Here is a 27,401-nt window from a genome sequence, read left to right on the forward strand (position 1 = left end):
AGCTCTGGGACATCCGACCAACCTCCTCCCACCAAAAGCCCATTAACTGGGGCTGCCCAAATGTGAAATGTTGGCAATTCTCTTGGTTTCCAAACCAGAGGAGAGTTCCTCAGTGTGATCCTACTAAATCCTGTTAAAACCCCTCCTCCATCTCTTTCAGTGGTTCAGATTCTCCCTCTAATTAAATTCCTGTTAATAATGGGGACTGCTCCTGGCTGGTGAGTGGCTGCAGCAGGGTAAATCAGTCCCTGAGCCTCTTGCTTTAATTGGCTTTGATAACAGAGCTGCAGTAGCTGAAGTATGGTCAGGATGTGTCTGGCGGAGCTGGGGTTGGTTTCAGTGTGTGTTCACACCTGGTCTAACTGAGCCTGGCTCTAGCTAAGCCAGTCCATCTCCTGCCTGAGGCAGAGCTTTCCCTCCAGGGCTCAGCATTCCAGCATTCCAGTTTCCCCAACCCTGATAAAATGTATGGATTTATTGTGAGTTCCCAGCCAGGCCAGGGCTGAGCTGGAGACAGGGCGTGGGGTTGGGTTTCTGAAATGCCACAGGGCTCGGCCAACACAAACTGAGCCCAGCCTGCCCAGGCTGCTCCCGAGCCCCACCACGGCCCCACCAGGGCTGGGCTGGAGACTGAGAAAAGACCCTTTTAAACACCCCTGTTATTCTGGTTTGGCTTCTCCAAACTGATTTATGGATGTTCCCCAGCCCAGACCCAGCTCACGCAAAGATCTCAGCACTGCTCCAAGCTGGATTTTGGTCAGGGCAGAGGAGAAATGAGCAGCAATTCTCTGGTGGAGAGGATGATTGAGCTGAGGATCTCAGCACTGATAAATGAGAGGGTCTTGACTGAACCAACATCTCCTGGAGCCTGAGATGTTCTGGAATCCAGGGATGACCATTAAATTCCCTGGCTGCCTGTGGCTTTTCCACCCAGCAAAAGCTCCAGTGGAAAAGGGGATTTTGTGGAACATTCCTGCGAATGGAAGTGTTTTACAGTGATTTTGGAGGGGCTTGGAGCAACCTGGAAGAGCGGAAGGTGACCCTACTCATGGTAGGAGATGGCTTTAAGATCCCCTCCAGCCCAAACTACCACAGGATTCTGGGATCTCTGATTCCTGGGACTTTTGTGTGCCTTGCCTTGATCCATCAGGTGTTTTGGGTCATTCCCCTTGGAGAAAAGGAGCTGCCAACGCAGTGACCACATTTGCAACTGGTAAATCTTATCCTGCTGTTCTTTCATAGGATCATCAAATCATGGAATATCCTCAGCTGGAGGGACCCACAGGGTCATGGATCCAACCCTGTCCCTGCCCAGACCCCCCAACAACCCTACCCTGGGCACCCCTGGAGCTCTGGCAGCCTCGGGGCCGTGCCCATTCCCTGGGGAGCCTGGGCAGTGCCAGCACCCTCTGGGGGAAGAACCTTGCCCTGATCTCCAGCCTGAGCTGCCCTGGCCCAGCTCCAGCCGTGCCCTGGCTGCTGTCCCTGTCCAGAGCAGAGATGGGAGTTGCAGATCCCTGAGCTCTTTGCTCCAGCTGGACACTCCAAGTGCCCTCGGCTGCTCCTCCAAACCCTTCCCCATCTCCATCTCCCTTCTTGGTTGCTCTCTAACCCCTTTAGACCTTTTTTCTTTTGGGACGCCCAAAATTGCACAAAGTTATGGTGCTATCCCAGCCATTTCTAGCACAGAAACAACCTCAGAGCCTCCCGGTCCAGGCCAAAACTGAGGAATTGCAAAGGTGGAGAAATCCAGGCAGGGATGGAGGAGCAGAGCCCTGCAGGTGGCCAGCAGGAGAGGCAGGAACCGTGCCCAGGAGGCAGCTCAGTCCCAGGGGAAGCTGTGGGCACGGAGAACAAACAAAAAGTGATCCCTGTGAAATAAGTGTGACCCATAAAACACACAAACAAGGCCCAGCCATAAACAGCATTTGCTATTTCCAGCAGCAGCCCCAGGGATATTTGCCAGCTCTTTGCAACTGGAAGGATAAACAGAAATTCCTTTGATCCTGACTCAGTGCAGGGGTTATTTTCAAAGCCACTCCTGCCTCCCCAGCCTTTCCTTTGCATCATTTGTTGGATGCTTTGCTCTGCCCCCACTGCTGTAATTCCACATTGCCAGGGTAGGAAATGGGGATGCGGGAGGTTGGGAGGGGTCCCTCCATCCCTCAAACTGAAATAGAAACATTGTGGGGGTAAAACACAAGAACAGGAGCTTTTGTCATTATTTCTCTGCAGGGTGAAAAGTGGAGCTGGGAGTCCAGCTTGGAACACTCACCTGGAACATCAAAGGAAGCCAGAAATAGGCAGAAATTACAGAGCATTTTGTAAAGTCTTGGAGCTTTCTGGAGGCTGGAGGGCAGCAGAGCTGTGTTTACTACAACTCCTGGGTTTGTTTAGAATGAAATAAAAACCAACAGCAAACAACTCAGAGTTTGGCTGCTGCTCCCTTCCCAGCCTTTTCATTCTGCCTCATCTGTGGGATTCAGGCACCCTCCAGATTCCTTTGGAGAAGAATTTCTGGTCCAGGGCTACAAAAATAAAGAAAAATCCAGTATTTAACTCATGGCATTGTTAAGGTGAAAAAAACCTTTAAGATCCTCATGCCCAGCGATGGTCACCACTAAACCACATCCTAAAGGGTCCAATCCACTGATTTTTTTTTTTTTTTAGCAATTCCAGGGATTTGACTCCACCACTGCCCTGGGCAGCCTGTGCCAATTCCTGGCCATCCTTTCCATGATGAAATTTTTCTCAATATCCATTCAAAACCTCTCCTGGCCCAGCCTCAGCTGATTTCCTTATCCTGCCTTCTGCCGGAGCTCCACTGGAAGTTTGGGAACGTCTTGAGATCCCTGATTTCCTTTTTTTTTTCCCCCAGAAAACTTTCCCATTTTTCTGGGTCATTTCCACAGCAATACCTTTGGGACTGCTGCTGCATTTTGATTTTAACACTTGAGCTCGTTGCAGGGTGACATTTACAGTGAGACATTAAATGCAGTCAGGGGGTGTCTACTGGAAATAGGGAAATCCAGAGCTAAAATGCAGTTTTGAACTAAAACTTGAGCAGAACAAATGGCAGGAGTGCAATGCTGCTTCTAAACAAGAATTACCAGACCCACGGAAAATCCAGTGTTGTTTTTCCTGGCTTTTCCCAGCTGATCAGCATCCCTGGGAAGGGCTGTGATGGAGGAAGATCTGCATTTACATCATTTATTTCCATCAGAGTTATTTGTGTGATGACAAATGAGGACCCTCCACCTCTCCTCTTGCCACCTCTCCCAGCTTTAATTTTGCTTTAATGTTTTCATTTTAGTACTTTCAGGACTTATCCTTAAGCTGGGCTTTACTTTTCCTGCCCCAAGACTGGCAGATTTGGCACTTTAAAGGTAAAGGGGTCCAGCAGAGTGGAATTCTGCCACAGGGAATTGGCAAACCAGGGATTTGTAAACTAGAAAATTTGTCTGGAAAACAACGGAGGAGCCGAAGGACAACAAGAACCATGAGGAAACCATGAGGATTTTGGGGACTCTTGCAGAGCTTTGAAAGTGAGGAAAACCCAAAGCTCTCCTGCCTGGTGCAGGTGGTGACTCCCAGTTGTCCATGCTGGGAAGGACAAGCTGCAGCTCCTGAGCTCATGTTGGAGTCTTGGAATCACAGAATTCCTCAGGCTGGAAAGGACCTCTGGGATCACCAAGTCCTTCTGTCCCCCAGCACCACCACGGCCACCACTGACCGTGTCCCCAAGGGCCACCTCCAAGCCCTCTTAGGACATTCCAGGGATGGGGACTCCACCACTTCCTTGATTCCACCTGAGCCAATGCGTCACAACCCTTTTCCTGAAAAAAATGTTCCCAAATACTTAAAAACCCTGTCCTGGCCCAGCCTGAGGCTGTTCCCTCTCCTCCTGTCCCTGTTCCCTGGAGCACAGCCCGACCCCCCGGCTGTCCCCTCCTGTCAGGAGTTGTGCAGAGCCACAAGGTCCCCCCTGAACCTCCTTTTCTCCAGGCTGAGCCCCTTCCCAGCTCCCTCAGCCTCTCCTGGGGCTCCAGACCATTCCCCAGCTCTGTTCCCTTCCCTGGACATGCCCCAGCCCCTCCATGTCCTTCTTCTCGAAAACTACCCCCAAAATTCGAGGTGTGACCTCACCAATGCCCAGCACGGAGGACTCTGAACATTTTGCCTTCAGCAGAAGCAAAGTGGGACCAAAATTTTCTGATTCTCCATCAGTAGAAGGAAAGGGCGGAATTGGTGTTTTAGAGCATCACTTTTGGAGTCAGGATCCATGGGTTTGAGGTGTTGGAGGAGAGGCAAAGCCTCCTCATGCCAGGACATGTGAAGGCCACAACAGCAGCAGGGCCACGCTGGGGCCAGCACGGGCCGTTCACAGTTCATGTGTTTACCTTGCAGGCAGGCTGGGGAAGAGCTCGAAATGCATATTTTCCTCCTGAAATATTGACTCCAGTGTTCTCCTTCTTAGGGGCCTGGGGAGAAATGATGTTTCATATTTTAAAAATAAACACTGCTTTTCCAGAGGCATCAATGCAGCCCCAGAGCTCCGAGCACACCTTTGCCTCTCGCCCTCTTTTCAAAGCTTTAATGCTGCTTGTGTGCCACAAGCTCTGCTGGTGAAAATATCCACCTGAAATGTATTTATCTTTGTTAATTAACAGCAGAATGACACAGAGCAACTTTATGTTTTCTCCGCAAGAACAGCCATAGAGGCTTCATTTACGGAGGGCTCTGAATGATCCCCATTCATGGGAAGCAAGTGCTGTCTGCGCCAAGAGATCCTTGTGTGCAGGGCGGGAAAACAGGAGAAACCCCAACCCAGACGGGTACAGGGCAAAATCTCCCAAATTTTGGGCTTTTATTTCACTCTGGGTCCTGACAGTCATAAATGGATGGGGGCATTTTTTTTTTATGTATTTGGGGAGCAAACTCTGTGTGTGTGAACAGGGGAGGGGATTGTTCTGTTTGCACTGCCCTAAGTCTGTGATTTTATAAATATATCCATGAAAGCATCCACAGAGGAAGAGAAGGGGGTGGAAGGGATTAGAAAGCCCATCCGGTGCCACCCCTGCCATGGCAGGGACACCTCCCACTGTCCCAGGTGCTCCCAGCCCCAATGTCCAGCCTGGTCTTGGGCACTGCCAGGGATCCAGGGGCAGTCCCGGCTGCTCTGGCAATTCCAGCCCAGTCCCTTCCCACCCTGCCAGGGAACAATTCTATAACAATATCCCATCTAATCCTACTCTTTTTCAGTTTGAAGCCATTTCCTGTGTCCTGTCCCTCCATCCCTTGACCAAAGTCTTTCTCCATCTTTCCTGCAGCTCCTTCAGGCACCAGAAGTTCTCACTGAAGTCACCCCAAACCTTCTCCTCTCCAGGCTGAGCAATCCCAATCCTGCCACCCTTTCCTCATGGCAGAGCTGCTGCATCCCTCACCTGGAGCATTTCCTCATCCTGGCTGAAAATCCCCAGAGCTGTCAGCTCCAGAGCTGGCTGAAAGCCTGGGATTGATGCTGTGGGAAGACAGTGGGACAAATCCATGCTGATTTTGCACGAAGACATTGCCAGATTTTGATATTTTAATTAACATTTTTAATGTTAAAGAGTTAAGAGGAGCCTGGGAGCTTCAGTGAGGACAGGTCCTTCTTTCCCCACATCAAAGAGCCTTTCTCCCCAGGAGCTCCCAGGCTGCTGAAGAGCTTTTGGAGGAAAGAGAGATTCTGGATAAGGGAAGAGAAAATGTGCTTTGAGTTAAAGGTACTTTACATGGCCCTGCACTCACACAATGCAGATTAAATGGATGAGGGATCCAAGATGTGCTGCTGGAAAAGGTGAGCAGAACCCAATCCATGCGAGAAGCAGGGCTTTAATCAAGTGACAGCAGTGTAAAACAGTCGTTAAAAAAACAGAAAAAGATGCACTGCTTTGTGACAAAGCCATCATTAAATCTCTCTTCCCCCGCTACCAAATCTCCCTGCTGCTCCTCCACAAAGGAAATTTCGTGTGGAGGAGCAGCAGGGAGATTTGGTAGCGGGGGAAGAGAGATTTGCAGCACCCTCATTTGCAGCACCCTCAGCCTTGGAGGCTGATTGAGACTGTAGGGTTTCTGGCAGGAGCTGCATCTCCCTCGTGTGTGCGGAGCTGAACGCTGCACTGCCAGCTCAGTCAAAGCCCGCAGCTGTCTGTCTGTCCGTCCCCAGCCTCTCCTGTTCATCTGCTTTGGGCTTTGGAGCCGCTCTGCTCACAGGGGCTCAGCCACACAGAGCAGCGCCTGTTCCCTGCAGGAAAATTCTTCTGCATCCCGGATTGTCACCCGTGCTCCCAAACCCTCCTCTGCCTTCCTGAGCCTCCTCTGCTGCTCTGAGGGCAGCAAAGCCCCTGGTCCCACAGGATGCTGTCCTGGGCTTGGCACAGGTGGGACTGAGAGGGGACCCGTGAGACGCTGGCGCTGTCCCCTCCCTGGGCTCTGCAGGGGAAGGACACGAGCCTGCTGGCACCCCCAGCCCTCTGCTTTCCTGTGCCTCTGTTCGCTGCTGCTCTGAGCCTTCCCCCAAGGCAGGGATCCCAAAGGGATCTCCAGCCCTGCACAGAGGGGACTGAGAGGGGACCCGTGAGACGCTGGCGCTGTCCCCTCCCTGGGCTCTGCCAGGGGAAGGACACGAGCCTGGCACCCCGAGCCCTGCTGCTTTCCTGCGCTCTGCTGCAGGTCTGTGCAGAGCCCCTGGTCCCACAGGATGCTGTCCTGGGCTTGGCACAGGTGGGACTGAGAGGGGACCCGTGTGACGCTGCCGCTGTCCCCTCGCTGTCCCCCCGGCCCCTGCCGCCCCAGCTCCGCGGCAGCCGCGGCGGGCGGACAGCCCCACCCCGGGCTGCTCTCAGTGGTGCCACTGTTCCAGCCCCGCATTCCCCACCTTCCCCCGCTCCGCCAGAGCTCCCCGTGCCCTCGGCAGCAATGGGGCCATTGTGGGGGCTGGGGGCCCCGGGGGCAGGGCAGGGCTGGGCATCGCCCCCTCCCCACCCTGGAGCAGCATCTCCTCCTGCTCCTTCTTCCTGCCCCTCTCCCCTCGCTGCCCCCCCGGCCCCGCCGTGTCAGGGGCTGGCTCGGAGCCTCCGCAGAAGGGCAGGTTAATACCCGGGGCCAGCGCTCTGCCCCGCACTCCCAGCCCGGCTCAGCCATGGCCAGGATTTGCTGTGCCCTGCTGCTCTCGCTGCTGCTGCTCCTGTGAGTGGGGACCGGGGGCTGGGGGGCTGGGGGGGCTGGGGGTCCCTCTGTGCTTCCGGCCTGCCGCTGGGAAGGGGAAAGTGAGGGAATGCCCAGCAACAGCCAGGGAAGTGCAGGAGCTGTGTCCAATGTGTCCCCAAGGCAGCGGGACCTGGGGCTGGGATGGCTCCTGTGGGGACGGCACGGGTGGCCCCGGCTCACCCCTTGGGGCTGGAGGAGGCCCAGGTGGGACAAGGGCTCTGCCTTCCCTGCCCTCTCCAGCTCCACAGGGGCTGGAGCAGGAACTGGCTGGGCACCGGCGTCACCTCCCGAGCAGGAGGTCTGGATCGGGTTGCTGGGAACGGGACTTTCCTTGGATTTCCTTCATCCGATCCTGAGCGAAATCCGGCTCTGTTTGGCTTCCCAGGTGGGCAGTAGGGCAGCCAGGAGCAGGTGAGCTGCCTGCTCTGCAGCTTGCATGGGCTCTAAACCCCAGCCTGGAGTGAGTGCCAGCAAGGGCTGGACACCCGGGGCAGGGATGGACACCTGGGGCAGGGATGGACACCTGGGGAAGGATGGACACCTGGGGCAGAGATGGACACCCAGGGAAGGGATGGACACCCGGGGCAAGGATGGACACCCAGGGAAGGGCTGGACATGCAGGGAAGGGAGGGTCTGGTCCTCAGGAGCATCTCTGCTCTTCCCCGGGCTCCAGGCACCCAAGGATTTCTGGATTTCTCCAGAAATCACTACAGGAGAGGCAAACTCCGCTGCAAGGCCAGACTTGTGGGAATTCAAAATATTTGGACAGTGTGATGAAGATGCCTTGCCCACAGCCATGGGCAGCCTGAGCTGTGCAGGTGTGACAGTGACTGCAGAGGCACCTGGGGCTGAGGCAGGGGGATCTCAGATAAACTGAGCCCTTTCTCCTCAGGAATTTGGGAAAAGAGGGTTCTCCTTGCTGTGCAAAGTCAGGAAAGAGAGCAGCAACTGAGCTGAGCCCTGCTGTGAGCAGCCAACTCTCTAAAATAAACCCCTTTTAGTCCTGGGTTACTGCTCTGTTCTCCCAGTGCTTTAATGGATATGGCAAAGATGCCCTGAGAGGAATTTTCTGCTAAGTCAGGGCATTAATTCAGCTATTCCCTAATAATTCTTAGTGTGGATATTTGTAAATATAGAGTAAGATTTTATTTCTGGTTTAATTCCAGTTTTAACTAAACTATGCTGAGTCAAGGTGTCAATCAGAGCAAGTGACTGGAGAGAATGGGCCTGTCCTGCAGACCCTGACTGTGGCTGAAATCCCAAAAATGTCCCTCCTATTATCCCTTCTTTATTCTTCCCTTCTCTGAAGTAAACTCCACTCTCATAAGAAGAGCTTGAAAATGTTATTTAGAGCCAAATCACAGAGCAGAAATAAATAAAATAGAAAGACTTCAGAATTTCTATTGGCTCCAGATGTTCTAAGGGAAATAAAATAACTTTTCCTGCTTGGTTTGTCATTAAATCCAGGGATGATTCATCAGCACAAAGGGGGATTTGTGTTTTATTTCTGGAGGGATTAATTGAGCCTTTCCCTGGACCTTCATTTCTCACCTGTAAACTGGGTACCCCTGGAAGAGGGATTTCCAGTGCTGCAGATGGATCTCCCTGGGAGTTTTCCTTCCTCTGCAATAAATTACTGGGGGGGGGGGGGGGGGGGGGGGGGGGTGGCGGGAATGAAATTCATCCATATGGGAAAATGTTAGATTGGATTTTAGTGGGAATTAGAGCTCCTGACAAAGTGACCACTGCCTGCTTTGCTCCCACCTTCCCAGACTTTTCTGGAGCAGATTCAGCCTTGATGCCTCTCAGGAAACAAACCTGATTATTTCCTTTACAGATCCATCACAGAGTATTTATTTTTATCTGCCTCAAAGACTGAAAGCCCCATTAGATCTCACACTGAGGACCAGCTGTAATATTTATGCCATCATTTGGAGCAGATTTGTTGGCCCAAAAGCTCCCATTTAAAAATCTGTCCACAGAAATCTCCTTTATGACAGGAACTCTCTGGGCCCTGCAGAACTCAAATATTAGCAGAGCACTTGACAGAGACAGGCTAAATGAGGAGAAAAAAAATAAAAAGAACAGGATGCCATAGATCTGCTGGGGAAAATGGGGCCATTCATTTAGGAAATCATAAAAAAACACCAGGTTTTTTTTTATGTCTTGCCACAGCTGAAAATGAAGATGGAAAATGGCATGAAAGTGAGAAATTAAAAATAACGATAACAATTTATTCAGTTTGTTGGATTGCTGATGCCTCCTGATAGCCTCTCATTTTCCCTGTGGGTATTTGTGGGGGGGTAGAGATTAATTATCTATTATTAATTATCAATTATGCGTTCCAGATTTCTCTGTTGTTTCACCCTGACAGATGTGAACCAGCTCTGTGCTGTTACTGGGGTTTATTACTGGTGCCATCACTGGGGAACAGGGGTCTGGCTCCTGTTGTGCTGGGAATGTTAACCCTTAGCCTGGCAATGTTGTTCCCAATCCCAGCTGATTGCTGAGTATTGTGCCTGGTTCTGGTCCCATTCCCATTAACTGATATCCGTGGGGATTGGTTATCCAGGTCTGAGATGCAGTAATCTCCTTCCAGCCTTTTCTGGATGCAGAAATGCAGCTCAGATTTCAGTCCAGAGCTTTATCCCTTCTTCCCTTCCTTCTTCCCTCCCTCTTTCCCTCAGTGCTGCCATTCAACAACTCCTTCCTTCCTTCCTTCCTTCCTTCCTTCCTTCCTTCCTTCCTTCCTTCCTTCCTTCCTTCCTCACCTTTACCTCTCCCTCCCCGTCTTTCTCTCCTTCTCTTTCTCCGTGCTGTCATTCCACACATTTATCTCTCCCTCCTTCTCTCTGTGCTGCCCTAGGGGGATGAGATTTCCTCAGAGACAAGGGACACCCTTGTCCAGGGGTGACAAGGGACTCCCTGCTCACCACAAGTCCGTGTCATCCCCTAGAAACTCTGCTTTCCTGAAGGTGCTTCCTTAGAAAAGCACAAAGAACATTTAAAATATTCAGTTAAAGCTGTGAAACAGAGAAAGGACCAAAACCCGCCGCCCCTCTCCGCCCAGTGCTGCTTTACCAGCGCTGTTCTCTCCCTCCCAGGACACTTTTCCTTTGACACTTTCCCTTCTTTCTCTTTGATTTCCCCTCTGCTGTCCTCAGGCACCCTGTGCAGGACCAAGCCCACGGACCTGGTGTTCATCATCGACAGCTCGCGCAGCGTGCGGCCGCACGAGTTCGAGAAGATCAAGGTGTTCGTGTCGCGCGTGATCGAGGCGCTGGACGTGGGCCCCAACGCCACCCGCGTGGGCGTCATCAACTACGCCAGCGCCGTGCGCAGCGAGCTGTCCCTGCAGGGCCCCCAGGGCAAGGCGGCGCTGCTGCAGGCCGTGCGCAGGATCCAGCCCCTCTCCACGGGCACCATGACAGGCCTGGCCATCCAGTTTGCCATCAGCCGCGCCTTCAGCGCCGCCGAGGGCGGCAGGGGCAGTGCGCCCAACTTCAAAAAGGTAAAAAGGGGCTGGTTCCTCCAGCTCCTCGCTTGGGACTCGTCATGGAGTGGTTGGGAAAAGCAGAAAGGTGATTTTTTCTAGGATTTGGACAACTTGGGGTTGATTGTCACAGGTGGAAAACCTTTGGGAGGTGCAAACTGGAGGTCTGAAAACCTCCAGGAAGTTCACTCCTCTCAATTCTTCTTGGAAACCTCTGGGAGGTGCACATCACTCCATTCTTGGAAACCTCTGAGAGGTTCAAACCTCTCAATTCTTTAAGACCTCTGGGAGGTTCAAACATCTCAACTCTTCTTGGAAACATCTGGGAGGTTCAGACCTCTCAATTCGTCTTGCAAACTTCTGAAAGGTTGAAACCTCTCAATTCTTGGAAACCTTCAAGAGGTTCAAACCTCTCAATTCTTCTTGGAATCCTCTGGGAAGTTCAAACCTTTCAGTTCTGGGAGCTTCAAATCTCTCAGTTCTTGAAAAATCTCTGGGAGCTTCAAACATCTCAATTCTTCTTGAAAAAGAAGCTCATCTTTGGGGCTTAGTGAAAGAAAATACAAAGCTCATTATAACATAGTCAGTCTTAGTCTCAGTTTTTGTTCTAAATGCAGTCTGACAATTGCACACAGCATTGGACACTCTTGCAGATTGCAGAGACATTTCCACTGAGCTGCCTATGAAAGCGCTGGATCTTCATCTCCAGAATCTCTTCCACACCATTCAACATCCCTCTCCTTGTGCATTCTTTTCCTGCTGCCAGACAGCTCCCCCAAGCCTTGCTGTTCCCTGTCACCTCTGGTTGTGTGGAACAAACTATCCTGGATTTCTAGTGTCTCCCTGAAACCTTTCCTGGACAGCTGGAAGAGCTGGGAGCAGTGAGCTTTGGAATTATTTATCTGAGGCAACAAAAAAAGGTGGGGTGGGGGGGAAAGGAAATTACTCCTTGTTTTCCTTCTTCCCTTCCATGCCGGAGCTGATCCAAGAGGCAGAATCACAGAAGGAGGTTGGGAGGGATCTCTGGAGCTGACCCTGAGCTCCAGTGGGACTGCCCAGGACCAGGACCATGCCCAGGTTGCTTTTCAATCTCTCAAAGGTGGAAAACTCCACAACCCTTTTTGTTCTTGGTTCCCTGGTTTGTTTTTTGGGGTTGGTTTTGGGGGTTTTTTTGGGGTTTTTTTTGTTTGGTTTTTTTTTTTTCCTTTTTCCCTCTGCCTTGAATTCCAAGCAGCTTTTCCTTTCTGCTCAGGGTGACCCCATCCCCTGCTTGGGAGGAGGAACAGGTCATACAGGGATTTAGGGAGGTGAAGCTTCCAGAAACAAGGGACACGGTCCTTGCTCCTTCCCACAGCAGAAATCCAACAAATCCTTGTGCAAATCTGGTTGTCAACAACCCAAAACATCACACGGTGCTTTGCTCTTGCTTTGTGCAGCAAATGTCACCCCCGGGCAGGGAAAAGCACAATTTGTTTCTGGAGGAGCTCCGAGAAAAACCTGCTCCCACCTTCCTCAAAACCTGCGGGGAGCCCAATTACTTCCACCTTATTTTTTAGGGAAGAACAACAAATAAATTGGCAAATTGCTGAGCAAATCCAGGGCTTTATGCAGCTTCCTGCCTGATTCTCCTTGGAGTGCTGCTGGAACATCACGTTCCCCGGGCATAATGAGCCATCGCTCCCTCATTAGCTGCGGGATCGCCGGGAAATGCCAGCCCGGGCTGAGAATACCTGGGAATGCTCGGGAATGCTCGGGTGTCTGAGATAACCGGAAATAAATTGTTTCAGAACACGTGGGGTTTCTGTCTGACAGAAGGATGAGGGATCCAGAATGTCAGGAATTCACAGGGAAAGCTGCTGGTTAAACGAGCAAAAGGTTTGCCCTTGAAAAGCAAAATTTCTGAGTTTTCCAAGGGTAAAATTGAGAATCAAGGCAAAATTCAGCTGTTGGAGGCAGCAGAAGCTTCACTTTTTCATAATTCCCATCACATGGCTGAGCAGTGCCAGCCTCCCCAGGACCTAGAGGCTTCTCCTTCCCTCCAAGCCTTTCCCAAACCAGGCACACACCAGAACTCAGTTTTTTCAATGACAGGGAATTACAGAGATCCTTAGACTGCAAATCATCTGGAGGTAGGTTTGAAAATAATAATAGTAAAGCCAGACATTTTTTCACATTCACTCAGGCTGGATGCAGGGAAAATATCTATGGTTGGAATCCTAGGGGAAAAACCAGGATTTCCTGATGATTGGGTTAACCAAATGTGATATTAAGAGATATTTTTAAAATCTTTCTGTCAGGCTATCACAGACAGGTCCCCTGGCTTCCTCTCACTGTTACATTAATTTTCCCCATGGGTTCTCTGATTAATGCCCAACCCTGACTCTGTATCCAGAAGTTTTGTTTTCTCCTACAGCAGAGCAGAAAGCAATGTGAGTTTTGAGTCCCTTATGGCAGATTTCCACTCAGAGGCATTATGAGGATCTTTCCATCACATCCAGGTGTGGATGCTGCAGCCCCACCCCGTCTGGGGTTTATCTGGGCTTGGGTTTATTTGGGCTTGCGCTTAGCTGGACTTGGGCTTAGCTGAAGATGCAGAGGAGCTGACAAAACCTGGAGAATTTCTTGATTTAGGAAGAAAATTGCAGGAGGAAACACAGCTGCTGACATGACCTGCTGGCAGGCTTTGGTGTCTGATTTGATAATACCTCTGTTCCTCAATTTGATAAATGCCTGTGATCCCTGATTTGATGACTCCTCATTCCCTGATTTGATAAGCCCTCTCATTCCCATATTTGACATCTCCTCCGATCCCTGATTTGATAACTCCTCATTCCCTGATTTCATGACTCCTCTGATCCCTGATTTGACATCTCCTCCAATCCCTGATTTGATAACTCCTCATTCCCATGTTTGATATCTCCTGTGATCCCTGATTTGATGACTCTTCATTCCCTGATTTGATAAGCCCTCTGATCCCTGATTTGACATCTCCTCTGATCCCTGATATGATAACCCCTCTCATTCCCATATTTGACATCTCCTCCGATCCCTGATTTGATAACTCCTCATTCCCATGTTTGATATCTCCTGTGATCCCTGATTTGATAACTCCTCATTCCCTGATTTGATAAGCCCTCTGATCCCTGATTTGACATCTCCTCTGATCCCTGATATGATAACCCCTCTCATTCCCATATTTGACATCTCCTCCGATCCCTGATTTGATAGCTCCTCATTCCCTTGTTTGATATCTCCTGTGATCCCTGATTCGATGCCTCCCTCGCTCCTGCCAGCCGGGCTCGGGGCTCTCCTGCTCTCCTCGGCAGCCCCGGGCGGCGCTGCTCAGGCGGAGCAGCCCGGCTGGAGCGGAGCTGAGCCGAGGGCTCTCTCTCCTGGCAAAAGGCTCCACTGCATGGATGGATCCACCCCGCCCCAGGAAAACCCCGGAGCTCCTTGGGCACATCTATTCCTCCACTCCACCCCCCACACCTGCCACAGGTGCTGCTTTGCCTTATTTTTGCCACCCTAGAAGAGCAAGGCTTGAATTTGTTTATTTTTTTCCCCCGTGGAAGCATCAGTTGTGGAATTAGGATGCTCCTGGGAATTTTTAATTGTGCAGCCCTTAGGAAGTGTAGATAAACAGCTGAAATGAGCTGCAAAGCCCCACATTTTTCCTGTTTCTCCTGCTTTTTCCAGAGGGGAAGCTCTTTCCCCATTCTGTATTCCAGCTCAAGCCATTCCTTTGGAGTTGGCAGTGGTGTCACAATAAATCAATTGTAGGGAAAAGTGGCAGGGGCAGAAGAATTGCAAAAAGCAAGAATTCAGGTCTTGTGACAAAGTCTCTTTCAGAAGAAAAATAAAGAGGAAAAGGGACAAACCAGGAGCAGGACTCTGGGAGGCTCTTAGCTGGTTCAGGGCACCGTTTAATCCAAGCTGAAATCCAGTTCCCGCTTAAACCAGCTGCCACTTTAATGCTGGGGTTAGCAGGGGTGGGGTTTAATCCCTGCTGTTTATTTTGGAACAGGCAATCACAAATCCTGGCAGTCCCTGACACACAGTGTGTCCTTAGGTCTCTCCCTCTCTCTCCCCATGGAGATGGTTCCAGGTCCATCCTTCAGCTCCTCTATCCATAAATGAGATGAAGCCTTCATCTCACATTTCCATGGCATTTCCTGAGATGCTGTGAAGACCCACACTCAGCTGGGCTTGTCCTGAGTGTCCCTGAAGATCTTCAGTTTGGCTTGAGCTCGAGTTTGGCTATGAACAACATAAATTTTAATTTAGTTTCCTTAGAGGGGAATGTGCCAGTTGTCCCTTGGTGAAGCCATCGATCCCTGGCAGTTGTCCCTTGGTGAACCCATCGATCCCTGGCAGTTGTTCCTTGGTGAAACCATCAATCCCTGGCAGTTTAACTTTTCCAACTTGGAAAGAAACTAATTCCAACTCAGAAAAAACATGGTTGGTGTGATCTCCAAAGAATGGGAAAAGCTGGTGGGATTCCCTTTTCCCTTAATTTTAGAAATGCAAACCCTTCTCTCCTACCTTGGCCTGTCCCACCAACATTCTGGGAGTATGAAGGAGGATCCTCATGCCCACCCAGGCCATCCTTCCCCGCTGCAGGTGGCCATCGTGGTGACCGACGGCCGGCCCCAGGACGGGGTGCAGGACGTGTCTGCCCGGGCCAGGGCCGCGGGCATTGAGATCTTCGCCATCGGCGTGGGCAGGGTGGACATGGGCACGCTGAGGCAGATGGCCAGCGAGCCCCTGGACGAGCACGTGGACTACGTGGAGAGCTACAGCGTCATCGAGAAGCTAACCCACAAGTTCCAGGAGGCTTTCTGTGGTGAGTCCTGGCATTCCCAGCCAGGGGCTGCGGGGCTGCCAGCCAGGAACTGGGAATGGTTTGGGTGGGAAGGACCTTAAAGCTCTACAGAGAATCCTGGAATGCTTTGGGTGGGAAGGGATTGGAAAACTCATCCCATGCCATCCCCATCCATGGGCAGGGACACCTCCCACTGTCCCAGGTGCTCCAGCCTGGCCTTGGGCACTGCCAGGGATCCAGGGGCAGCCACAGCTGCTCTGGCAATTCCAGCCCAGCCCCTCCCCAGCCTGCCAGGGAACAATTCCCAATTGCCAAGATCCCATCCAGCCCTGCCCTCTGGCAGTGGGTGCGATTCCCTGTGTCCTGTCCCTCCAGACCCTTTTCCAAAGTCCTCCTCCAGCCTTTCCCGTGGAAGTTGTACCTGTGACCACCCCTCACCCCTCTGCTTCCTTGCTCCAAGCCCTGCAGGTTCAGAGCCCTGTGGGACACAGGGGCTCTGTGAAGTTGCCTTTCCAGAACTGCAGGGTTTTGTCCAGGGCATTTCAGGTTTTGGTTAAATAAATCTCCAGATTTCACTGGCACTGGAGAGTTTGTAAACATGATCCACACACTCCTGGAGGCACTGGAAAACAACCTGGTAAAGAGGGTTTTAGTGCACTGAAATCATGCCTCTTTTGGGGCAGTTGAGAGAATTTGTTTTGTAATTCCCCCAGCTAGCGTTGCCTCCAGAATTCCCAGTTCAACTGGGATGGTCCCAGTTCCTGTCAGAGGCTGAGTTGCCTTTGTCTGATGCTGCTTCTCGGGTTGGGAGCCTTGTGGGGCAGGAGTCTCTCCTGGCTGAAGCAGGATCTAATTCCTCTCTGCACAGCACATCAAAGGAGCCTGAGCATATCAAAAACATCATCCTACGAAAACACCATCCTAAAACCACCACCCTATGAAAACACCATCCTAAAAACACCATCCTATAAAAACAGTACCCTCCAAACAGCACCTTCCAAACAGCACCCTCCAAACAGCATCCTATAAAACCACCATCCTATAGAACCACCATCCTCCAAACCCCACCCTACAAAAACACCATCCTACAAAAACAGCGTCCTCCAAATGCAGCTTTGCTCCTACAGGAGCAAAGGGAATTTTTATTGTTTCCAAATGTGCCCCAAGGCAGCAGGAATGGGCAATAAATCCCCATTTTCTGTCAGCAGGAGAGGCCATGGGGCCTCTCCCTGCCATTCCCTGGAAGGAAAAATGTGTAGCAACACTTCCTGAAAGGTGTGATCCACCTGGAACTCCAAACACACAGGGCTGGGCCTGGAGAACTCCCAGTTTCTGACAGGTGTAAAATCTCCTGGTCCAGCTCCCAGGCTGAAAGTGATGAAGGGGAGCAGCTTTTTGTTATGGAAAATTGGCTCCTCTGTGGAAAGGAGGGAAACCTGGGATTCAGAGTGAGCCATGGATTATCCCCCGGTGATAACACAGAATGAGTCAGGTATTATCAGGTGTCACTGCAGCAGCAGCTCATGGGAGAGGGAACAAACACCTCAGACAAAGGGAGGAAGAGAGACAGAATTTGAGGAGTGGAAGCCAGGCCACGAATATTGTGGGAGTTTGTATGGGCTGCCCTGGGATTGGGAGGCAGCAGCGGTGCCGAGCCTCACCCTGTGGTTTGAAGGTGTAGGGAAAATCCTTTCTGTGCCTCCCTGTGCAGATGGCAAAGCTCTTCCCATGGAAAAGCCATGGGCGGTGAGGGAAGCACTCGGGATTGCTGCAGGGAACAGAGGACAGCCCTGGGTAATTCCCAAGTCCCTGTTATCGTGTTCTGCACATGCAGCTGCCCTAAACCGCCCCAGAGATGGACCCAGACCCCCTGCTCGGGCACAGCACAGGATTTGTGGGATGGACAGCAGGGAAAAGTGCTTCCCACAGTGCTCAGCAAGCTCACAGAGAAAGGAGAAACCCCTGGTGCTCCAGCCTGTGGTGAGATTAACCAGAGCACTGAACTACAGGCAGCTCCAGGGGCAGTAAAAGTCCCAACAAGCTGGCCTGGAACAATCTACCAGTGCTGGCACAGGCACAGGAAGTGGAAAGGCCAAAAAAATGTACAAAATATGAGTAGAGCAGAACACAAATGGCTCAAAATAACAAATCTGAACTCAGAAAGACTCAGCTCCACCTCCCATCAGTTCGCTCCAGCCTAGTGCCTAGATTTCTGCACACTTTTGCCTGGCATTTGTAACTGAATTTGCCTCCCCAGCCCTGTTTGCTCTGGAGTTTATTTGCCATCCTCACTGTGACAGCGCTGTCACCTCCCAGCGCCGCTGGGTCCTGGTGCTGTCACTCAGCTGCTGTTTGCTCAGCAACCCAGGAGCCACAGCCAGGACAGGAGGGGCAGCAGGAAGGTTTGGAGAGCAGGGATCTGAGAGCTGCACGTGCAGGGAGAGCTCTGAGGTGAATCCCAGGTGTGTTCAGATATGACTGCTGTCCAGGAATGGCAGCTCAGCCCCCTGCTCAGAATTGTACTGCAGAGCTGCAAAAATGGGGTACTGGCTAGCCCGGGGGCAGCTGGGACCCAAACCTCACTCCCAGGAGTGAGATGTGCTGCGATTTGCCCCACACCCAGCTGGGTTTGCCCTCAGCATGGGGAGGATTTCCAGTCCTGGCTGTTCCTTGGAGCAGGGGGACTTGTGGGAATTTCTTCCTTGTCTTTATGCTGCTTGGTTTGAAAAGCCAGGTGTTTGCTAAGGAAGGCAGGAGCCTTCCCTGAAATGGAAAATGCAAACCCCCTCCCCCTGAATTATTGTAATTTTGAAATTAAGGGACTCTCAGGTAAAGATATGGGAATAGGAATAACAGTTCTTTAGTAGGAAAATTAAAATACAAATGCAATAGTACAAACAAAGCACTGCCAGAGTCAGAGCAGGCGCTGAGCCCTGTGGGTCAGGGTGGTGGCACAGTCCCATCCCATGGGGGCTCAGCCCTCCTGCAGTGCCAGCTGTGCTTCTGCTGGAGCAGGGATCCTGCACAAGGCTGGAGTTTTCCTCTGAAGCTCCAGGGCTGCTGTGGATGGGCCTGCTCTTCCTCTGGGAATGCAGGGCAGGAGAAAGCTGCTCCTCTGGGAATGCAGTGGGCAAAGGCTGCTGTGCTGTTCCAGGCTCAGATTGTATCCAGGTAGGAATGCTTGGCTCCTGCCCTGGGCGGAGCATCTCCCAGTGGGATGCTGGAATTTGATCAGCCCTGCAGGGACACTCAGTGGCCATGGACAGCAGAGATCTCCTGGAGGGAGGATTGGCTGTGGGAGAGATAAAGAAACCTGCCCAGAGGACAGCAGAGAAACACACACCCCCATTTCCAACCTAAGACAATGCCTCAGCCACTGTCAAGGATCAATGAGCTGTGTCCCACTGCAAAGCAGATTTAATTATGGGGTCAGTGTGGGGCTGTGCAGAGCTGGGTGTGGGCGGGAAGGCCTCGGGCTGGCCCCTGCTTGAAGCCACCCCCTCCTCTCCTTGCAGTGGTGTCTGACCTGTGTGCCACGGGGGACCACGACTGCGAGCAGGTGTGTGTCAGCACCCCGGGGGCCTACAGGTGTGCCTGCAGGGACGGCTTCAGCCTCAACAGTGACGGCAAGACCTGCACCGGTACGTGAGGGGTCCCTGAGAGCATGGTGGTGACAGCACTGGGATGTTCTGATCAGAGAAGGTAGAAAGGGAAACTCTGCTCTGACCAGCCAGAATCATTTTCAAAACATTGTTGTGCTCTCCTGTTGGGTTTTCATTCATTAACCCCATTTCCTCAGTAATAAATGGCATTAGGGTTCTATTTTCCTACATCATTTACTGAGGTCTTAGCTGCTGTTTTGTTCTGCCCTCTTCTCATGTTTTCACTCAGCTTGCAATGGTGGCTTGGGGTCTGCTCTGGATCTTGTGTTCCTCATTGATGGCTCCAAGAGTGTGAGGCCTGAGAACTTCGAGCTGGTGAAGAAATTCATCAACCAAATCGTGGATTCACTGGAGGTGTCGGACAAACAGGCCCAGGTCGGGCTGGTGCAGTACTCCAGCTCTGTCCGGCAGGAGTTCCCCCTGGGGCAGTTCAAGAGCAAGAAGGACATCAAAGCAGCAGTGAAGAAAATGTCCTACATGGAGAAGGGGACCATGACAGGCCAGGCTCTGAAGTACCTTGTTGACAGCTCCTTCTCCGTCATCAACGGAGCCCGGCCTGGGGTCCCCAAGGTGGGGATTGTCTTCACTGATGGGCGCTCACAGGATTACATCTCAGATGCTGCCAAGAAAGCCAAGGACTCAGGTAGGACTCCTGAACTCCCTGGGGCTTCTTTCTCCCTTGGCCCAGGCAGGACTTTTTCTCTGGATCTGTCTCTTAGGATATACACAGGTTGTACTCAGTAATTCTGGGGAGATATTCCCTGACTATCCTTGCTCACAGGGAGCTTGGAACACCTCAGTCTGGGTGTCAGGTGCACTTTGGCTTGCCAAGAGCTGGTTTTAGTTCCCCTCTCTGTCTTTGGAGGAGTTTCTGCTGGCCAGGGTGGAGCTCCATGCCCTTGGAATGGGATGGATAGGATGGAGTTTTACCCTGTGTAACAGGATGGACAGAATGGAGATTTACCCCCTGGAATAAGATGGACAGGAGCGAGTTTTACCCTGGAATGGGATGGACAGGGTAGAGTTCCACCCCCTGGAATGGGATGGACAGGGTGGAGTTTTACCCTATGGAATGGGATGGACAGGGTAGAGTTCCACCCCCTGGAATGGGATGGACAGGGTGGCGTTCCACCCCTTGGAATGGGATGGACAGGGTGGAGTTTTATCCCCTGGAATAAGATGGACAGGATGGAGTTCCACCCCCTGGAATGGGATGCACCCAGGTCTAATTGCTCCACACAAATGTGGAAGGAAGCTGCAGGTAGAATTTAGAATTAGGCCGTTTCAGCACCTTTAGGGTTGGACAGGGCTTGGAGCAAGCTGGGATTGTGGAAGATGGCAGAGCAAGAGGAGCTTTAAGGTCCCTCCTAACCCAACACTTATCCACTCTGGGATTTGTCTGGAGTTGGTCAGGAAGCCCAGCCCAGCACCAGAGGTACACGGGGGCAAAGAAAACAAACCCCAGGATTTGTGGGGCCAAGTGTGGCTCGGCTGCATCAGCCTCAAGGCCTGGAAAAGGAAAAGAAACAGCAATAAAACAATAAACAAAGCCCATACGTGGGTTAAGGAGGAACCCCAGGCACATTAATAAGGAGCTTTCCTCTGCTGCTGTTGTAGGAAAAGCATTCAGTGGCCACACACTGATGGATTCCTGTGCCTGAGCCCCATGAAATATCAATGCCTCGAGAGCTGCCCCTCTGCTGACCTGCTGAGCACATTCCCAGTCTCTGACACCCCTGTGTTAAATGGATCCAGCCCCTGGGAATTCAGTCAGGAATTGCTGAATCCTTCCCTTCCTTTTAACTTCACTCTCCACCACTAGATGGGACTCGGGGCCAGCACATAACCAGAAAGGTCAGGGAGCTCGTGAAAAACCAATGTTTACAAAGCACTCTGACATCTTATGGGGCTGTTCAGCTCTTATAAAACAAAAGGTTCTTATAAAGTGTATTTATAGAATTTATTCCTCCCTGGTGATAAAACTTTGTGCCTTGTCTCTCTCTCCTCTCTTGTCCCTGCAAGGAAATCTCTTATCTGTCCATGACTTATTGCTGCGGGATAAACAAGTGCTTAAAATGAGACTGCAGAATTGTTCAGTGAGCTGAGCCTTGGGAAAACAACACATATTGGATATATCCAGAGAAAGAAAGGCACAAAGGGGAGCAGGGAAACATTTCCAGTGCCTGGGCATGGACAAGTAGAGACAAGTTCGAATCAGGGCTAATTAATACCACCCAAAATGGGAAAATTGCATTTCAGTTCATTTAATGAAGATCAATCTCCTGACAGAGCAGGACAATCCCTGGGCAAGTTCTGAACTCCCAGTGGGGGCCGCAATTTTAGACCTGCTGACCCCAGGTCTCCACTGCAGGGGGACTTTGCCACTCAGGGACTCATTAACAGGCGTTGACTAACAGTGGCTGAGCCTGTTCTGGAAAATCCCACAGTTCCTTTTTGCTACATTATCACTTCCACATCAGTGGAATGGTGTTACCATCACCTGTCCTTTCTTGCATCTCCAAAACCTCGTTCATGTTTTCATTGGCTGGGAAATTCTACTTAAACTCTACCCACAAAAATATTTTGGCCCCTGTTTGAACTGGCTGAAAGGAGCATCTCCAAAACCTTGTTCTTGCAGCCACAATGCCCATGGTCTGGTAAATTTTAATAAAATCTCTGCCTGTAAAATTATTTTCACCCTATTTGACCTGACTGAAAGGAGTCTGGAATAGTGGGGGTGGAGGGGGTAATTCTCAGTCAGGATCTGGAGCTGTGTGGGGCCTGGGGGCACAGGGGGTGGATGAGGATGTCCAGCCTGGCAGGGTGGTAACAGTGGCTGAGCCTGTTCTGGAAAATCCCACAGTTCCTTTTTGCTACATTATCACTTCCACATCAGTGGAATGGTGTTACCATCACCTGTCCTTTCTTGCATCTCCAAAACCTCGTTCATGTTTTCATTGGCTGGGAAATTCTACTTAAACTCTACCCACAAAAATATTTTGGCCCCTGTTTGAACTGGCTGAAAGGAGCATTTCCAAAACCTTGTTCTTGCGGCCACAATGCCCATGGTCTGGTAAATTTTAATAAAATCTCTGCCTGTAAAATTATTTTCACCCTATTTGACCTGACTGAAAGGAGTCTGGAATAGTGGGGGTGGAGGGGATAATTCTCAGTGTGACACCATGCCAGCTCCGGGCTGCTGACAGGATCCCGTTCCCGGCAGGATTTCGGATGTTTGCCGTGGGAGTGGGCAATGCCGTGGAGGACGAGCTGAGGGAGATCGCCTCAGAACCCGTGGCTGAGCATTATTTCTACACTGCCGACTTCAGGACCATCAGCAAGATCGGGAAGAAGCTGCAGATGAAGATCTGTGTTGGTGAGAGGGGACTGGGGTTCAGCCACAGCATCTGAAGGGTGGAGCAGAGGGGGGGAAATGCCCCTCCAGAAACCGCCAGGTGAAGATCTGTGTTGGTGGGAGGGGGCTGGGATGGAGGGGTTTTGTCCCAGTGTTTGAAGACTGGAGTGGAGAGATGAAAATGCCCTTGGAGAAGCTGCAGATCGTCAGTCTGTGTTGGTGAGAGGGATTGGGATGGAGCAGAGGGATGAAAATGCTCTTGGAGAAACTGTAAATGGACATCTGCGCTGGTGAGAGGGATTGGGGATGGAGGGGTTCAGTCAAGGCTGGAGTGGAGGGATGGAAATGCCCTTGGAGAAGCTGCAGATCCTCGATCTGTGTTGGTGAGAGAGGACTCGTGTGAGAAATGCTACTCACTTCCAAAAATGTAAAAGGTTTATTAAACCTTATGAAAAATACAACAGAAGACTGAATAGAGAAAATATTACAGCGCCAGGAGCAGAGGATTTCCCCACCATGTGCTCACCCACACCATGGAGGTTTCCCCTTTTAACCCTTTGGCCCCTCCCAAAGTTCTGTCCATCGACTCCTCCTTCCCTGCCCAGTGCTGAGATCACTGCCTGACACCTTGATTGGGGGGCAGCTGTTGCCATGGCAACGAGCCCACCCTCCCAAATGTCCCAACCCCAGGGCACCCCTGAGAACAACACAGGGGGGTAACACATAACTATGAATCTGTAAAACTTCTCCTGACATAGATACAGGATATTTGCCTTTTAATTGTGAGAGTCACCCATGGCACTGCTCATCTGTCACAGATGGGATGGAGGGGTTCAGTCGGTGTTCAGGGCTGGACTGGAGGGGTGGAAATGCCCTTGGAGAAGCTGCAGTTGAAGATCTGTGCTGGTGGGAGGGGGACTGGGAATGGAGGGATTCAGTCACAGCATTTGCAGCCTGGAGTAAAGGGATGAAAATGCACTTTTAGGTGGATGTGATAAACTCTCCTGTTCCCAGTGTGTGGAGCTGGCAGAACACACGGGAGGACCAGAAGACATTGGTATTTTGGGTGGTTACCTGAGGCAAAGCAACTCCCACACTTCAGCCGTGTCCCCCTCTGCCAAATCCCCTTCTCCTTCCTTTTTCCTCCACCTTTCTGCCCTTCTTTTTCTTCAGAAATAATGAATTTGTCTCCAGGTTCCTTAAGACGGGATTTCCTTTCCTCCTGGAGAAGTTGGAGAGGGATAATCCCCATGTCTGCAGAGCCAGGATTGCAAGGCAGAGACTCTTTGAAAAGTCTCATTAAGAAATTAGGATCAATCCAAGAACAAGAGGATGGGATCTATATGAAACACCCAACAAACTGTACTTAAAAATCATTCAAATACATTTAAGCTTGAGCCTTCAAAAAAAAAAAAAAAAAAAAAAAAGTAAATTTCAGAAAAACTGTTTGTTTATAAAATATCAATTTGGGTAAATATGTTTACATTTGAGTATTAAAAATAAAAGGAAGGCAAGGAGATATTTGCATTTTTTTTCATTCCCAGTGCCAGCTTGTGCCTCTCAACAGCTGCCTTCACATCTTCTGTTAATCTCCAGCTTTAGGTTACACCTGGCTGGTTTAAACCTGTTGAGTTTTGGTGCAAGTGATTCATTTCCTTAAAAAATTCTGTCTTTTATTTACTCCTCCTTTGCTCAGCTCAGAGTGGCCTTGTAACCCCTTCCTTTCTTTCCCAGTCATCTCTTTCTTCCTGTTCTAGTCTGAGTTAATTTTCCTTGAAGAACAGATGTAAATTAGTGACATAAATTAGCAAAGTGATTAACGCTCATGGTTCCACCCCCTCAAGGACTGGAGTTACTGAAGCAAAGCTCAAACCAGTCTTGATGGCAGCAGTGCCTCCAGTTTTTATTGGATCTTGTTGGGGAGACAGAGGTTGGTTTTATTTGGTCAGACTCCAATTTCAGGGCGAACCTGAAGCATCAGGAGCAGAGCTTGATGGGTTTCCAGAGAGATGGAAACCCAGGAAAGTCTTCCCATAGCTGAAATAACAGAAAAATGTGACATTCGCTGTTCACCTGAGGTTAAAGCTAGAAGAGATCAATCAGATAATTAGAAATAATTATATTTTGTTTTTCTTCCTGTTTCTGACATAGAAAATAAGAATTTTGCTGTTTCACTGGGCTCAGGGATTTTGATTAAATGAATTTTTTGTGCCACTCATCCTCTTGCTGTTGTGACCCACAGAGGAAGATCCATGTGAGTGCAAATCCATTGTGAAGTTCCAGACCAAAGTAGAAGAGCTCATCAATTCCTTGCAGCAGAAACATATCCTTTGGAAGTTTGGCCAGGATTGGGTGGGTTGGGCTGGGATTTCCACAGGGACCATGGGGAAGGTCGGTTCCTGGGGGAGGGAGTAGGGTGGGGCTCAGGAAGGTGGGAATGAGGCACCTGGGGGGTCAAATGTGGCACTCAGAGCTCCGGGCTGGTGACAACGTGGGGGTTGGTTGAAAGTTGGACTTGATGGCCCTGGAGGGTTTTCCAAGCTCTGGGATTCTGGGATTGTGGGGAGATGGGGCTGCAGGTCCTGAGGCAGCTGGAACGGGAGGCAGGGGGTTCCTTCAGGGCAAACATCCAGCACTGCCCAAATTCTCCATGGACTGCAGGGACAGAGGGACATCAGAACACCTCAGACTGTAGGTGGGTGGTGTGGATAATCCAGGTGGACACATCCACCCATCCCAGTGACATAAAACTGAGCTGGCCAAAACTCAGTGCTGGGAGATAAATCCTGATGGAACTGTTCCCTGGAAGCATCTCCAGCCAGGTGAGTTGGATCCCATCAGAACCCACCTGGTGGGACGGAGTTCTGCCATGCTGGGCCTTTCACTAAGTGGAAGAAAGAGAAAAAAAATTTTAAACAAACTTGTGAGTAGGATTAAAACTTCTGAAAAACTGAATTCATGGAGCCTTGGGGTGGCTCACGAGGGCAGGGGAGATGTCTCACCACTGAGGAACAGGAAAGGATCTAATTTTAAAAGGAACATTCTGATTTCTTCACACATTCTGGGCCCTGCTGTGGCACAGTTCTGCTCCTCCTCCCGGAGCCAAGCTGGGTGAGATCTGTGACCTGTGTGGTGCAGAGGACATGGGAAGTCACAGCTCCCACCTGGTGGGTGGCTCTCCCAGGCACACCATCAACAGGAATTAGCAAGAAGAGCAGAAAATTGCTCTGGAACGCCAGGAAAAGCTCTTGCTCTTCTCCTCAGGGTCAGGGGCTCTGTCAGCACCTCCTTTCCCTCCTCCTCTGAGAGTGAGCCCGTGGCAGTGGGAGGATGTGTGAGCACAGACAGCTCCTTCCTGGGGCGAGCTCCGTCAGCCTGAGAGCTCTGGGAACACCAGAGGGGATGGGCACGGATCCCCTCTGCCCCTGCTCCCATCCCTACCTGTGCTGCCAGCCTGGGACAGGGCATCATGGCAGGGACACCTCCCACTGTCCCAGGTGCTCCAGCCTGGCCTGGGGCACTGCCAGGGATCCAGGGGCAGCCACAGCTGCTCTGGCAATTCCAGCCCAGCCCCTCCCCACCCTCCCAGGAAATAATTCCTTCCCATCTAAATCCCGTCTGAATCTCTCCTGTTTGAGTTAAAACCTTGGCCCATCACTCTGTGCCCACATAAAAAGTCTCCCTCCCAACATTCCCAGAAAAAATTGCCGTTTTTCCTCCTTAACTCCTCCTCACTGGAAGCTGTGGCCAAAAGAATCGAAGCCCTGGAGAACAAGATCATCTAAAACCCCACTCCAGCAGTTTTTCACCTCCTTCCCAAAGTAACAGAACCAGAACTGCTCCATTTTTCAGGGAGGGCAGCTCAGCCCCAGGGCTCTGGGCAGCTTTTATTAAGGTCTAGGCTACCTGCATTTGTTTAAAAGGAAGAATTATTACAGTAGAGCAGACTTTGTATAAAGGGCAGAGCACAGGGTGTGACTGAGAGTTAGACCAGGCTCGAGTTTGCTGCATCCTATAGAGTGCATATATTCAAAAAAAGAAACAAAAACCTTGAAAGATTTTTTTTATTTAAAGCTTAATATATATACAATGTGTTACTGAGTACTTGATGATGAGTTCTGTGAATCCTCTGCTGCAGCTTTTGTTTCTATGCATGAGATAATTTAATTTAAAAGTCGGAGTGACTTAGACTAACCCTCAGCTGCTGGGTGTGAAGGCCAAAGCTGAGCTCCTGGTTGTTGTCAGTAATTAGGTGAGGTTTAGTCCTGATCCTGAGCATGCTCTGCAGGCAGGCTGGGCCAGGCTGATGAGCCTGGGCTCATCCCGAGCTGTGGAGCTGGAACGGGAACAGCTTTCCCAGCAGGGAATGGTGGCAGTGTCCCAGTGCCTGGGCTGAGCCTGCTCTGGGTGTCGTGCAGGGGACCTTCTGTGGCCCTGAGTGCCACCAGCCAGGAGATGTGCCCTGCTCTGGGTGACCCTGACCAGTTCAGGGACCTTCTGTGGCTCTGCCACCAGCCAGATGTGCCCTGCTGTGTCCCCACAACCTCAGCTGGAGCTCAAATCCATCCCCCAGCCCGGGAATGCTGCTGGAGCTGCCCTGGAATCAGAGCCTCGGTCCCTGCGCCCTCCCAGGCTCACCCCAGACCCTGCAGACTCTGCTGCTCCCGGATTCCCTGGGAATGGGGCTGGGAGCACCTCAGGCTGCCTGTCCCTGCAGCTGTACCTGGCCACGGATCCCCACGGCACTGCCGGATGCCTCGGGGGAGGTTTATGGGGTTTATGGGTTTCTTTGTGGGGTTTTATTTTTTGTATCAAAAT

The 27,401-nt window shown here is 51.1% G+C and overlaps 1 protein-coding gene across 1 annotated transcript; it reads left to right on the plus strand.

The window, feature by feature from the left end:
* Window positions 1-8,047: 8,047 nt before the first annotated feature.
* MATN1 (matrilin 1) lies at window positions 8,048-26,617 on the plus strand. The gene is made up of 8 exons (XM_041417321.1): window positions 8,048-8,069; window positions 10,416-10,762; window positions 15,365-15,587; window positions 19,082-19,207; window positions 19,458-19,871; window positions 22,452-22,604; window positions 24,826-24,906; window positions 26,319-26,617. The coding sequence occupies exons 1-8, from the start codon at window positions 8,048-8,050 to the stop codon at window positions 26,366-26,368; spliced, it is 1,416 nt and encodes a 471-aa protein (XP_041273255.1). The 3' UTR covers window positions 26,369-26,617.
* The last annotated feature ends 784 nt before the right edge of the window (window positions 26,618-27,401 follow it).

Source organism: Onychostruthus taczanowskii, unplaced genomic scaffold, assembly GCF_017590055.1.
Source record: "Onychostruthus taczanowskii isolate IOZ18803 unplaced genomic scaffold, ASM1759005v1 scaffold56, whole genome shotgun sequence".
In the NCBI taxonomy this organism is placed as follows: domain Eukaryota; kingdom Metazoa; phylum Chordata; class Aves; order Passeriformes; family Passeridae; genus Onychostruthus; species Onychostruthus taczanowskii.